At 34.9% G+C, this 14,424-nt stretch overlaps 3 protein-coding genes across 33 annotated transcripts in view; 2 read left to right on the top strand and 1 right to left on the bottom strand.

Annotated features, from left to right (window-relative positions):
• The window catches only part of LOC105342646 (ras-related protein Rab-27B), a 34,170-nt gene extending 29,817 nt beyond the window's left edge, over positions 1–4,353 (bottom strand). The window contains exon 1 of one of the 2 annotated variants that reach the window (XM_034462345.2): positions 4,251–4,353. In XM_034462345.2, the coding sequence (XP_034318236.2) occupies positions 4,251–4,332 (82 nt within the window). In that variant the 5' untranslated portion in view covers positions 4,333–4,353. The remainder of the gene's footprint in view (positions 1–4,250) is intronic. The other variant, XM_034462344.2, reaches the window with a different exon arrangement.
• Positions 4,354–7,456: 3,103 nt separating this feature from the next.
• LOC136269701 (spondin-1-like) lies at positions 7,457–10,264 on the top strand. Its single transcript, XM_066080365.1, has 5 exons — positions 7,457–7,619; positions 8,519–8,647; positions 8,843–8,971; positions 9,557–9,727; positions 9,876–10,264. The coding sequence occupies exons 1-5, from the start codon at positions 7,511–7,513 to the stop codon at positions 9,896–9,898; spliced, it is 561 nt and encodes a 186-aa protein (XP_065936437.1). The 5' UTR covers positions 7,457–7,510; the 3' UTR covers positions 9,899–10,264.
• A 2,106-nt stretch (positions 10,265–12,370) lies between these two features.
• Positions 12,371–14,424, top strand: part of LOC105330549 (multiple epidermal growth factor-like domains protein 10) — a 119,582-nt gene continuing 117,528 nt past the window's right edge. For 23 of the 30 annotated variants that reach the window (XM_066070520.1, XM_066070714.1, XM_066070665.1 and 20 more), the window contains exon 1: positions 12,372–12,630. In XM_066070520.1, coding sequence (XP_065926592.1) covers positions 12,543–12,630 — 88 coding nt within the window. In that variant the 5' untranslated portion in view covers positions 12,372–12,542. Of the gene's footprint in view, positions 12,631–14,424 lie in introns of all 30 variants that reach the window. The other 7 variants (XM_066069658.1, XM_066069744.1, XM_066069694.1 and 4 more) reach the window with 4 other exon arrangements.

Below are 14,424 nucleotides of genomic sequence, written 5' to 3'. Positions count from 1 at the left end.
CCGGCTGGTGGGAACATTTCTCGAGCTCAACTGGCACGACATGCGCTGCCATTTGTAAATAACCAACATCTACAAAACACTGATGACATCTAAATAAGTTCTATAAGCATTTTTACGACTTAAATTTAGAGGACACAATAAATTTTTAAATCGGATAAAAACGAAATTTTAACAAAAAACGAATAAAAACGGAAATTTACGAAAAAGCTCGAAACAATTTTTTGGGTCGGCGGGTTTAAGTTAGGGTCGGTCGGGAAAGCGGAAACAAACCTATTTTTTTATTAAGCCTAATAGAGCTCTTTTATGCTTCCTTTCCTTTGTGTTTTTTTCGAGAGAATTAATAAGCAGGTTAATTTTTAGTGTATGTCGCTGCTTTAGTCTAAAGGGTAAAACAGCAATTCCTTGGCTGATACATACATGATTGTAATGGTTCAGTAAGAGCTGGATCTTGGCGGCCATTTTTACATTATATTTAACTCCTTCAAATGAAGAGCTATGTATGAAGATATACAAAAATGAAAGGTCAATTCTTATATCCAAAATATTTGTATTTTGTACTTACTAAATAATTGTTTATGGCCAAAAATATCATATTTAAAATTTGAAAGCAGATCTGATTAGCAATTTGTTAACCATTCTGCCTCCTTTATTAAGGGAAGATGGACATGTTCCATGTTTTACTGTCCTATCAGTCGAAGCGTAGAGTGTAGGTGTCTTATTAAGCGACGGATTACAACCTTTCTACAAAGCGTGTCTCCGGCCAATACTCAGAATATTCTGGCCCAAGAAGATTACCTGAAGACCTACTGTGCATACGTTGATGGAGATGAATAGGGCACATGCTCTGAAAAGACCACAAAGTCAACAACTAATTTACTAGAACAGCACTACATTGGTCCCAAGAGGGCATAAGAAAGAAAGGGAGGCCAATAATATCATGTGGAATGGTTGAAAATGAGATGCACCAGACCTAAGGATCGTTGATTATAAGGCTGGAAAAAATGAAGGAAAGTTGTTGCTGCCTTACCCACCATGGGGTGTAAATGATGATGATGATGATGATGATGATGATGATAAATTTAACACTTTTATTACTAGATTGCATACTTGCCAACCTCCAACATGTGAAAATCTGGTCATGACCAGATTTGGAAAGTAAAAAATCTGGTCATAGCGCGTAACGACATTCACGACATATTTACTATGCATTTCATAGGTATATACAATAGAAACATGTGTTAAAACTTATGTGTAATACTTTATTGCAAAGAAGCATTTTAACTAACAGTTGCTGATTTTGAATTTTGTAAAGTGATCTGACACGGAAAATGGTAGGTTGTGTTCAGCTAAAAAAAAATGCAAAAAGAGTTTCTGCTACATCAACCTTTTGAACTCTGTAAATGATGGCATGAAAGTTGTTAGTGACTTGGAAGAGTTTTGTGTATTAAAAAGCATTCTATACATGACTTAGCGATTTTGAATGTTTAGTCAGATCATTTTGGGCACAAAATCCAATATTCAAATGTGCGTTATATAGAACACAAAAGCCTCGTTTTGTACTCGATTACTTTGTTTTGCCTATGGGAATTCATTTTCCCAGATATGTTGATAGGTACAAAAATATCGTTTTCTTTTTGTTGGTTTTGATCACGGGCCCTGGAAGTTATTGTAAATATATTGCATGTGCATGGGTAGGACACTCTTTTTGGGGCGAAATCGGGTTTGACGAAGTCTGGGCGTTCCTCAAACGAAATTTCGCGATAAATCGTTCAAGTATACTTTACTTACGACATATGTATACATTCGTTCCGCTCCAATGCTGTTACGTCGAAGAAAAAGGTGTTTTTATACATCCAAGTGCCTAAGAATTTCGCTAGACTGGTTTACATCCGGTTTAATCGCAGTGAATCGAAAGATAAGTTCTGATTGGTTAATAATAAAATAAATCTGCTCGTCAATAAGGTGGCGAAACTGATAACAATTAATGGTGAGTATGTATCAAATGTTTGAAAGGAGTTATGCATATAGATACTGGGTAGTTTGGCCTTTCAACAATGAAATGCGAGAATAATGAAGAAGATTGACAAATATCGATAAGAAATTAAAGAATTTATTTCATTATTGACCAATCAGAACTTACCTTTCAATTTACCTTTCGATTCACTGCGATTAAACCGGATGTAAACCAGTCTAGCGAAATTCTTAGGCACTTGGATGTATAAAAACACCTTTTTCTTCGACGTAACAGCATTGGAGCGGAACGAATGTATACATATGTCGTAAGTAAAGTATACTTGAACGATTTATCGCGAAATTTCGTTTGAGGAACGCCCAGACTTCGTCAAACCCGATTTCGCCCCAAAAAGAGTGTCCTACCCTTACTTTTTTATACATGCACATGCAATATATTTACAATAACTTCCAGGGCCCGTGGTTTTGATTCCGCTGGCCCCGATGAAGACCTTTTCTTATTGGAAGCCATCACACTTAATGATTTAAATCTTTGCTTAGTCAAAACAACTCACGATAATAATTACACTTAATGTGTCTGTTATAACCATCGGCATTGTTTACGCGTTACGTAAATCAAAGCTCAGCTTGGGTTCATAACTGGAAGTCAAACGCGCAACGTAATTTACGAACCAAATCCGGAAATCGGGAGATTTTCGGGTTGTTCGACAAAAATCGGGTGAAAAGCATGACCCGCCGGGTTATAAAAAATAATCGGGTGAAGGGTTGAAAAATCGGGTGTGACCCGATCAAATCGGGTCAGTTGGCAAGTATGCTAGATTGGCTCCCACATGATTTCAAAATGAATGAATAGAAAAAAATAAAACAGTTAAATAGTCTATGTTACTTTCATTGAATTATCAAACAGTAAGTTGGGTCGGGTGTCACATACTAGTACCTGAATATAAGGGGGTATGCCTTAAACTTACGTTCCAATTATTTGTAACATTGGAGTAAAGTCATTCATTGGTATCTCCAAAGTAGGGGTATAGTATTTGTGAAGAGCTGCTAATATTTTATTTTTTTTTTTTTTTTTTTTTTTTTTTTTGGGGGGGGGGGGGGGGGGGTTGACATGTCTGTTGAATTTAAAGTATATATTTTTTTTTTCTGGGGGTGGGAATGGTGAGGGGGGGGGGGGGGGGTTTGTCTGTTGAATTGGATGTAGTAGGTGTGAGATATGTATAAGGCCTTCAGTGTTCGTTCAAATGGTTGGACCATAAAACATATTATTCTACTTTTTCTTATTCATTGTATTTTCATAAACAGTTTTTAAGATAGAGACAGGTTTTACAATGATTTTTTCCCTTTCACAGCCCAGTTATACATGTACACACATTCACATCAGTAAAGTTATATGCTTTTCGATTTACACAGGTAAATTATTCTACTTTGTCAAGTGTTACACATTGACCCAGCTTTAGATACAACATTACATAAATTTCTAACCCAATCCAATTCTTTAAATTAGAACACCACGCCCCTCCCCCCTCATACTATCCACCACCCTCGTCCCCCTTAAAATGCATGTTTTATGCATCAGGAACCATAAACTAAAAGTTCATATATCTCACTTTTAGTAATTATCACTTGTTCTCCTATTTATTAATTCAGGCATAGCACATTATTTATTATTTACTGACCAAGAATTGTCGCTTGATAAAAAAGAATAATATGATTCATAAGATAACATCTATAGGGATTAGCACTTTTGGCAAGTTGGGCATCTTCTTTTAGAGGAATGGTGCCCAATAGACCAATCCACACTTTACAAAAGTTATGTCCCTTGGCCGCCATCTTTGGGGAAAAACCCATATATTTCTCACAGTAGCCTTTGTAGTTTAGAGGGTTGTAACTTCGTCATTTGACATTAGAAATCAGTTTCCGCTGTGAATTTGGATTGCCCCAAGTTGGGGCAACCCACACATCGAAGGAATAAATTAAATTCAGAGAGATTTCTTCACAGGGCGCCCAAATATTTGGTTGCATAAAGAAGGGAAACGTTGTGTTTTTCCCTTTTGATCTTTGGGTTGACCCCGCAAAGGGGAACAACTTTTGCAAAGTGTGGATTGGACTATCTGTTTGATACATGGTGTTTTCGTTGACATCAAATATTTTAAAAACCGAAAGTTTTTGGCAAATGCATCACTCATCACCGGATCTATAAAGTGACCATGTAATGTAAAGCCAATGCACATTTATTATAAGAAATCGTAGTAAGTGTATCAAAAAAATATATATACCTGTAATTTTTCTACGAGTCGACACGTCAAACCGGAAGTTCAGGACATGCGACGAAAAAGGTAAAATGACAGCGGTCATCATAATTTATTCCGAGAAAATGAGATGAACCGTAAACTGGTTATTCATTGCGGATCTAGATTTTTTTCCAGAAAGGGGGTGGTCTGAGGAATACATTTGTTAGCCAGGGTGAAAGGTGATTCTTTAAGATATTCCGCGCATGTTAATTACATTCTAAGGACGAGGCTACTGAATTTATTTGAGAAATAACGAAAGGTCACAGGACCCCAGCCTGACCAGGGTTTGGAGACCGCACAGCTCTTTCCCACAGGTATTCCGAACTATCTGAGGTCAGAACTGAGAGAGAGAGAGAGAGAGAGAGAGAGAGAGAGAGAGAGAGAGAGAGAGAGAGAGAGAGAGAGAGAGAGAGAGAGAGCACCCCTTTCCCACTGGAAAATAAAAAAAAATTATGAAAAATGTATCCTTTCGACCCCCCACCCCCACCCCCACCCCCCCCCCCCCCCCCACCGCGGAAAATTTTTCTGAATCCGCGCAATTAGAGAGAGAGAGAGAGAGAGAGAGAGAGAGAGAGAGAGGGGGGGGGAGGGTGAAAATAAAAGAAAAATAGATGTAGTATAAATAAAAATGGGCGCAGAAAAACCCTCGAACTTTTTGTGGTTTTTTTTTCTCTCTACATGCATAGAAATTAGAATGAAGTAGAAAATAAGAAGAAAATATGTGATATAATTTCCAATAAAACAGGAACTTACTCCCTAACATAGGTCTGTTTGTAAAGAGATAACAGTACTTGGAGTGGTATTTTACATCGTTTATATGAGGCTGTCCAATTCTTAACATCGTAACAATGCGGCCTTGTTTTTCTTACATATACTCGCATCAAATGCATCCCGTGAGCAATGAATTCTGCGTAATATGCAAGGGTGGAGGGTGTCAAATGGGATACGTATTTAGGTTTATAATTCATTTATTATAGTCATCTATGTACAATAAATCATATACCTGATGTGTTATATAGACAATAATTCCGCAAAGGTAAAAATGAAGTACATCCAACTCATCGGACCTATGTATGTCACTTATGAATAACTTATAAAATAAATAAATAGATATTCTTTATTCTGTACATGTTGTGTAATTACTAAATTTTTTTTTTTTTTTTTTTTTTTTGGGGGGGGGGGGGGGGGGCTTTATTTCTAGTATAATAAAAAAAGGAAATCACGTGGTATAGTTTCCAAGTAAATTTAACTTGCACTTTCTCACATACGACTGTTAGTAGAGTAATAACAGTACTTGAATTGGTTTACTAGTATCACATACAATGCAGGCATCGGATAAACCAGAAGCGGGGGGGGGGGGGGGGGGGGGTCTTGGAAAAGGGGGCTAACCCCCCCCCCCCCCCCCGCCCCCACACACTTTTTTTGCAAAGTTAGACACAACATAACCATGTATAATTTTTTTTGCTTGTTCAAGATTTCTAAGAAGTCTACCCCCCCCCCCCTCCCCAATCCACTCATATTGAATTTGCTTCCGATGCCACTGTATTACATCGTGTATTTGAGAACAGTGCATTCATAAGTTTATGGTGAACAATGCGGCCTTTCAGCGTGTTTGTCTTACATACTCACATTGACTTTACTCTAGTGATAATGGTGGGTTATGTGCCCCTGAATGTTGCGTAACTTGGTTGGGGGGGGGGGGGGGGCTGAGAGAAAGTTTGGATATTTGATTTTCATGAAGTAGAGGCTAAAATGTATAATATAGCCCCCCCCCCCCCCAAAAAAAAAAAACAAAAAAAAATTACCCAAAAAATGAGAGAGACAAAGAGAGAATGAGAGAGAGAGAGAGATAGTAGACGTATTCATAATTACATGTAGACTTAATTTGAAATTATTTCTAATCTCCATACATGTACAGCGTACAACCGTAGTTATATATGCAGCCCTGACTAATAGTTATGTATATATATATATATATATATATAAATACATGTATGTTTATATCAGTGGGGCTATCTTTATCATTCCTGGGAATAGTGAGGTTATTGATCAGAGCAGAGAACCTAAAAGAATTCGGAACTGAATGAAAAGTCGTTGACATATACACAGACCAATGTCACATTACATCCACGTGGAGATCAAGTGTAGAAGTCCTTGAAATATATACATCTCTCTCTCTCTCTCTCTCTCTCTTTCTCTCTCTCTCTCTCTCTTTCTCTCTCTCTCTCTCTCTCTCTCTCTCTCTGACACGTACCATGCAGCACCCCTGTCTGTCAACATCATGCATATTACATTTAATTATTCACAATGAATAACACATCACACGTAGCAAACATTTTTTCGTAAAACATAAAAAAGCGAATAAACATGAAGTTGCCCCCCTCCCTCACTTTTTAAGGAGCACGTACAAAATTGAAGTGAAAGAAAAGAAATTAACAGTTAAAGTAAAGGAAATTGATATTGAAGTAAGAGTATGTTACCACCCCCCACCCCCGACCCCACCCCCACCCCCACACACTTAATGTAACTTTCACAGTATAATTAAAAAAAGATGAGCGGACGTACAATTTTTTTTTACTCTTAAAATTTACTATATTTTTATAATCACAATGTTTAGGCGGGGGGGGGGGGGGGTGGGGGAGGGGGGTTAAAGTCCAGCGAACGGCCAGTGTGAAACAAAAATATTACAAGTTACATGGTAACTGAAGCCCTCATAACATTTGATTAAGAACTCTGATATTCGTAAATCTGGGGTTTCCACACCCACCCCCCAAAAAACCACAAATTCATGAATGAAAAATGTTCAAGAAAGTTTTTAAAATAGATCTAACAATCTGTCTCTCTGTTTGTGGAACTTTGTTCAGGCTAAACCCCCGATTAAGGTAATCTTTGGAAGAACTGATAGATCGCTCAAAATCATTTAAAAAGTGTAACAGGGGTTATTTGAATAAACAAAGGACACCTGGTTTCCACCCCCCCCCAACCTCCATCCTTAAAACACGCACATACAAACATACTTTCATCATCGATGCAAAGTGCCTGCATAACCTGAATGTATATCTATATAACTATATGTAAGTATATGTCAGTAAGTATTTGTAAAATCTGTTTACCAGAAACGATCCTTCGCAACCTTGGGAAGCATGTTTATACAAACTTATAAATAAGTGCCAGTGTCAGTGATCTCTGCCTGATAAGGGACGCTATATACTATATATATTTAATTCAAATCTGGATATGATTGCATGCCGTCCATTTCTGAGTTGGAAGTTTTGGTTTTCTCTTTTTCTTTTTGGCCAAAAGGACCAAACGCAATGGGTTATTATAAGGTCTTACTATGTTTCACCTTTCTAAGTGAGTATATATATGCACTTAATGATTTATCTATTTTACGGGTTTTTTTTCCTCAAGTCAAAAAATATAAAATAATTATAATAATGGCATTTTCACTCTCTAACGAATATCGTGGACTGCTACCTACTTTATATATCTCAGGATCATAATTTACAAGCAAACTTTTCTAGAATCTAACTTTTATTAGTTTAGTATAGACGTTTCCGATGAATCGTTATGTTGAAGTTCATGGAGAGATCAATTTCTGATGAAATGTTGCTTTATTTCTGTAATTAACCTTGCATATTAATCATATTTCCCAAAATAAACTGAAAATTAACAGTTTACAGCGAATTACAGAATACAGGTAGAATTTCAATAGCTTGTTGGATTGCTCAATAGGGTATTCAGTTTGGTCTATTCAAAATTCTCCGGTTTTCTGAAATTCGCTGTAAGAAAAACAAGTTGTAAGAATTAAAAAAAATTGATAATGTACCAGTTTACCATGCTAGCGTTAAAGAAAAGTTCAAATCAGTAAGTTTTACTTTGCATACATGTATGTGGCAAATTGTTTATTTCCTAAACAAAAGACGCGAAACTACTCCCCACCAGAAAAAAAAACCAAAAAACAAAAAACAAAACAAAACAAATCAAAAACCAAAAGAACAAAAGATAAAGGAAAAAATATTAGAAGTAAAACTTTAAAAAAAAATTCTGATAATGTACCGGTTAACCATGCTAGCGTAAAAGATAAGTACAAGTCATAAGTTTTACTTTGCATAGGTAGCAAAATGTTTACTTCCTACACAAAACACTGAAAACTAATCCCCACAAAAACAACGAAGAACAAAGAATAAAAGAAAAAAAAAACAAAATAAAAGAAAACTGATCTACAGACACATATTAATGCTCTTTTTTAGTTCATAGCTGTCATGGTGACGCATGTGTAGACGTTCTTCCGGACTGTCATGAGTACACGCTGGCTGCTTGTGAGGCCCCCTACCGGCAATGGGCGTATCTAAACTGTGCAGCATATTGTGGATTCTGTAGTAAATGTGTAGTTTATCTTTGTATGAGAGAGAGAGAGAGAGAGAGAGAGAGAGAGAGAGAGAGTTTCATCATGGGTCACATTATGATAATAGCATGCAAATGTTGATGTAACATTTTGATATACTAGTTGGCTCGTTAGTTGTACAGTCTTTCTATATCTTAAGAAAAAATAAACCAAACTGATTTCTTGTCAGAAAAACCTTGTGATGACGTCATTATGGACTGTGAGGAGTATGGCACCGGGGCATGCAAAGCCCCATATGTGTCATGGGCGACCAAGAACTGCGCAAAAACATGTGGATTCTGTGATTTGAACAAACAAAGTACGTTGTTTTTTCTCTACCAACAATTCTTTGAGAAGAAAAAAATAAACTAGGATTTAGATATCAGCATGTTGTAAACAGCGAGTTTAACTACCCCTTAAATAACACATGACTTCTGTTTGCTTGTTGATACACACAAATTATTAAGCTTTATATAAAAGGGTAAACTTGTATAAACCACTTTATTGATATTCATAAGTCCCGGGATAAAAAAAAAAACTCACCAAAAAAATCTCACCAAACTGTCAAGGCTTACAGTATTAGTGACAATCTACCCCCTCTCTTTGTTCTACATAGTATATTGAATCATTCAATGAGAAATGAATTCGATTAAAAGCTACAAAAATATCATAACTCAAACTTAACTCTATACACGTATACTTTTTACGAACCGCACACTGGGTTATAAGGCTTAAAATTTCTGGTTTATAAAGCTTAAACTTTAGTGTTAAAAATGCTTAAACTGTCCAACTATGTTTATATTCATAAACAACATTTATCTTTGAATACATGACTGTATTGGTAACTATAGAATAATAACACGGTGCATAACAATAAAGTTTTCTGTAATATCTTTATTTTTAGAAGCCCAATGTGTATACAGTGACTGGATGACAGTGTCGGAATGTTCCGTGACGTGTGGGCGTGGTTATAAAACGGAAGTGAGGTCGTTTACAAAGGTCAAGGACAAAACACCGGGGTCAAAAGACTGCAAAGAAAACTTAGAACGTTACACAGCATGTGACCTTCAGCCGTGTTAGTACACACAAGTGGCATACAGATGCTATTTATAGAGTTTTGACGATGTCTCTGTTTGCATGATAGAACCATTTTAACAAGAGCTTGGACTTTGGGTAGTTGAGTCAAACGGCAATGTGACGTAGACATGTCTATTTCATTGCAGGCCACTCAGCCACGGATCTTTGAAATCAACAGGATTTGTCTGGCTCTTTGAGCGAAGACTACGCAATTGATGTATATTTGGCTTGAAACCAGCGTCATTTTAACTTGTTTTGACGTAAAAAAAAAAAAGATCCTTACATCGTACTGAACGTCTAAGGTATTGTTAAAATGGTTCTAAATGTCCTATAACAATAAGTGTGTCTTTATAGTATGTCCAAAATAAAGAAAACAAATTACACAGCACAAACATTAAACCGATATATCATTTTCTGTGTATATGTGTACAGATATACATGTATATATTTATATGTTACAAATCGTAGATTTCTTGTTGTACATTCATTGTTTAATGATATAAAATATATTGTATAATAAGAATAATAGCATACATTAGATGGTACAATAAAATCCATTGTAAATTACTTGTTGATTTCAATGATTTTCAAAAATATTAAAGAAAAATGAAATGAAAGAGGGGATCATTTGAGTGAGAGAAACAAAACAATGTTGGAGAGAGAGAGAGAGAGAGAGAGAGAGAGAGAGAGAGAGAGAGAGAGAGAGTCGAACTACAATTTTTTAATACTAATCGGGAACCCCTATAACTGTCCCAAGATATACATTTACTGGATTCACATTTGGCTTAATTGCTTGATATTCATAAATACCTCAGGGTTCAAACGATGTACATTCAAAAGTATGAAAATTTTTCAAGATTTCTCAGTCAAAACGTCCCTGTTAGCTTATCAGGTTTAATACAATGCTTAAACATATTATGTCTACGGAGATTTTGTATTGCAGCACGCCCGGATGATAACGTTGAAAAATTGCGCGATGTATTCCGAGTGTATTCCGAATGGAGAAAAGATGTTAACATTCCCCATTATAAATCTCCGTAAGGAATCTGTTTTCGTTCGTGTGAATTTTTCCGAGGAAAGATGATAATATGTCAAAGAACTTATCTTGGAAATTGTCCTTTTCATCTATTTCAATTGCACTTCTTTCACATGAATGTGTATTTTCATTAAAAATCGTCCAAATGTGCAACATAAATATCTTGGGACAGACTTTAGCATACTAGTACGTTATTGTAAGAGATAAACAATCGCTCATAAGAGATTGGTCTTGTGTTTCAAATATACAATTATGGTGCACTATACCGCCTTTGTTAACGTTATAGATCATGACCATTAAAAATAAGGGTATTTATGATGCAGTTTGGGATTTTGGAAACCAAACAAAATGGCGATATTCTAACATATGTGTACGAGGGTTGTCCCAAAATAGCGTAGACAAGTGGCGTTATTCAGTTAATCGAAGACAAAGGAAGATGAAATTTGTGCCACAAAGGGTACAAGAAATTTGCATTCAAATAATGTTTTAAAATCGAATATTGTTTGAGATTAAATTAGTGAAATGAAAGCATGTTAGATCAGAAATTCGACATGCGGCGCAATGTCAAAAACAAAAAGTTAAAATCAACGTAATGAATTGAAAATTGGGCGGAAAAGTACTTTTCGAATAAAAAAAAATCAAAACATACACTGATATTTGATAATAGTTCTATTATTTACTCAGAAAATGTTTTGGCTATAACAAAACTTTTTAATATTGTAAAGCGCGTTTTGTGACAAGTTGAAAAGTTAACTAGTAATAAAATGACGTTGTCAGCGTTTAAGGCGGCGCAGCATTAACTGATACAATTTTGTAAAGACCATGAAAATGAAATAAATCCTAAGCGGCTTTGGAAGTGAATGAAATTAACAAAATCGATGAGAAATGCGTTTTATGAATAAGTTGTTAAACAACATTCACAATATTTGAACAAGTATGATGACAATAAGTGGAAAAAACAAACCCCGAACGATATCAATGGACGTCAAAATGTTGAACGACACATTTCGGTAAGACGGACGTTAGACAACAAGTAATACAGGACAAGTTTGGAGCCGACAGATCGTTTGTACTTAAAAGATATTAAAAACAAAAAACAAAACTAGAAATATATATTGAATGTACATGTTGGGTACATGTTTAAAAATATTATTTTTTCCAATACATTTTCGGAAATAAAACGTAAATGTTATCATAAACGATGTGGAGGGTTTAGGAACAACGTAAAACTGGAAATTTTCGACGTCGTTCATTGCGCCGCCTGACAAAACTTGTTACTAATTATTCATTTTCTCGAGAAATAAATAAAGTACAGATTTGAACTTATCGTCATTGTTTGCCAAAGGGTTATTGAAGAAAACATAGAAGTCTAATGAAATTGCAGTGAACAGATTATAAATTATGTGTCCTGTCTACATTATTTTGGGACAACCCTCGTATATATGTGCATTAAATCGAATTTAAATATAAAATGAACCAAAACTGTATGCCGTAGTATTTTCAGAAAAATATATAAAGTTAAACTACTTCCGACATGCTAGTCAATGAATATTATAATAAGCTCTATATACTTCGCTTTACTTCCTTGTCACGTGATGTTGGAGTCTGCGCTGTCTCTAAGCCTTAAACTTATAACCCCTCCCTATTTCAACCATTTCAGCTACTAAAAATATATAGCCTGTTTATATTGTGATAGTGGATGGCTTGATGTTTTCTATTGATTATTTCTGTTGGACAATCTAGCAATCTAATTGGACCAGATCGACAAGACACTACCATGGTGTCCCTCTCCGGACACTCTGTGTATCACCTCGGTGTCCTCACTGTGTGGTTCTGTCTGCTGGCAGTCTCCCAGGCGGCGTACGGTGAGTAAACTTAACGTACAAGTTTATATTAACAACAATCACGTAAACATGCATGTTAGAGTACGTGATTAGATTCAGAATGTTTCACGTGTGAAATAATCGGATAGACTTCCACTGTAATCTTGTAAAGACAAATGATTTATTGTGACGGTGTGACCGGTGTTGTAGAGCAGTCTTCCTCCATAGTAGCCCCCCCCCCCCCCCCCGAAAAACCTGCTACATGTATATAGTAGCCTACCCCCTCCGGGGCTACTATATAGTAGTTTTTCCCCCAAAGTAAGATTTATCCCTTCTGTTTTTGTTTTAGATTTTATAAAAGTTATTAATGGAAACCCAATAAGGATTAAAATCAATGTTTGCACACCCCCATGTTGCATATATATTTGCATTCCTCTGTACAGGTTGAGTTTTGTTTTTCCTTTTTTGTAATTTTTCTAGACAATGTTTAAAATTAAACATGCGTATCATGTAATACATAGCACTTCATTTAGGTAAATATTTGATAAATTACCTGGTTTGACAAGATATACACTCATACACACAACTATGTGTTCTGAATTTGTAAATGAAAAATGTTCGAGAATGTTTTTAAAATAGATCTAACAATCGGTCTGTCTGTGTGTGCAACTTTGTGCAGGCTAGATCCCTGATTAAAAGAAATCTTTGGAAGAACTGATATATTGCTCAAAATTTCTTCAAAAATGTAACAGGGGTTATTTGAAGTAAACAATGGACACCTGCTGGTTCGTTGTTGTATGATTTATTTATAATTCAACAATAAATCACCCTGTATATATACATAAATATAATTCATATTTCTTATGATTAATGCACAAAATATTTATTATTGATTTCAGAAGTCATGCATAAATGCTATAAATATGAGAGGGTTATTTCCTTTGTCACAGCATTTTACAATTTATGTTAACTACATGATGACAAAAATCTACACATGTTCAGATTTATCATCATGATCATTATTGAACATTTATATATCAGATATATATTCTTCTAAAAAGTATAAAATTAATTAAGCATGTTTTTATGACAAATATTTAATACATGTACCTGTTTATGGAAGAGAGCCTAGCATTCAGAGCACCTAGTATTAATTAACTGAATCTATGACTGTAATAAAACACATTCACTCTAATATCTTTCACACTATATACATTGAATTTAGTTTGATAACTCAAAATTAATAATGAGATGATTAATTTACAACTTGTTAATTAGAAGAGAAAAGTTAGTACTTATATATACTTTCTGTTCAGCTTGTCTATCAGAAATATTTATATGTTGAAAGCAAGATCAAAAAAGTTCATGTCGACCTAGAATGACTGTAGCTGAATAAGAGTACTTGTTTTAGGTTATAGTTTTGGAGGTATAAGTTTTAACCAATGAAATTTAAGGAATTTAATAAAACTTAAACACTACTCAGTTATTAATGAATTATTTATTGAATTTTATTTTATTATTTGAATAATCATTATCTTTATTCCATGCATACATCATGTTGATCAAATGATACATACATTATTGTTGGTCAATATGAATAGCTTTGTATATTATTATATAATTAAAATAGAGTTACATATTCATATATGTACAATCATGTTATTGTACATTTGAAGTATTTAAAATATACCAACTATTACAAAAGTATGTATCACCTACAAGTAGAAAAACAAATTGGACATTGATGAAATCGTTTTAATCAGAGTGGGCAAGAAATATTCTTTCTTCATATTAAACTAAGATTTGATAATATTTATTCATTTGATATTTTGGACT

Source organism: Magallana gigas, chromosome 1 (assembly GCF_963853765.1).
Source record: "Magallana gigas chromosome 1, xbMagGiga1.1, whole genome shotgun sequence".
Lineage (NCBI taxonomy): Eukaryota > Metazoa > Mollusca > Bivalvia > Ostreida > Ostreidae > Magallana > Magallana gigas.
Note: the sequence above shows the minus strand (reverse complement) of the source record. Positions and strands in the feature narration are given on the sequence as shown.

Bases quoted from the DNA above. Each gene is read 5' to 3' on its own strand.
- LOC136269701 (XM_066080365.1), top strand. From the start codon at position 7,511: ATGCCGTCCATTTCTGAGTTGGAAGTTTTGGTTTTCTCTTTTTCTTTT. The intron at 7,620-8,518 runs GTGAGTATATAT...GCTCTTTTTTAG, and splicing joins ACTATGTTTCACCTTTCTAA to TTCATAGCTGTCATGGTGAC. The intron at 8,972-9,556 runs GTACGTTGTTTT...CTTTATTTTTAG, and splicing joins CTGTGATTTGAACAAACAAA to AAGCCCAATGTGTATACAGT.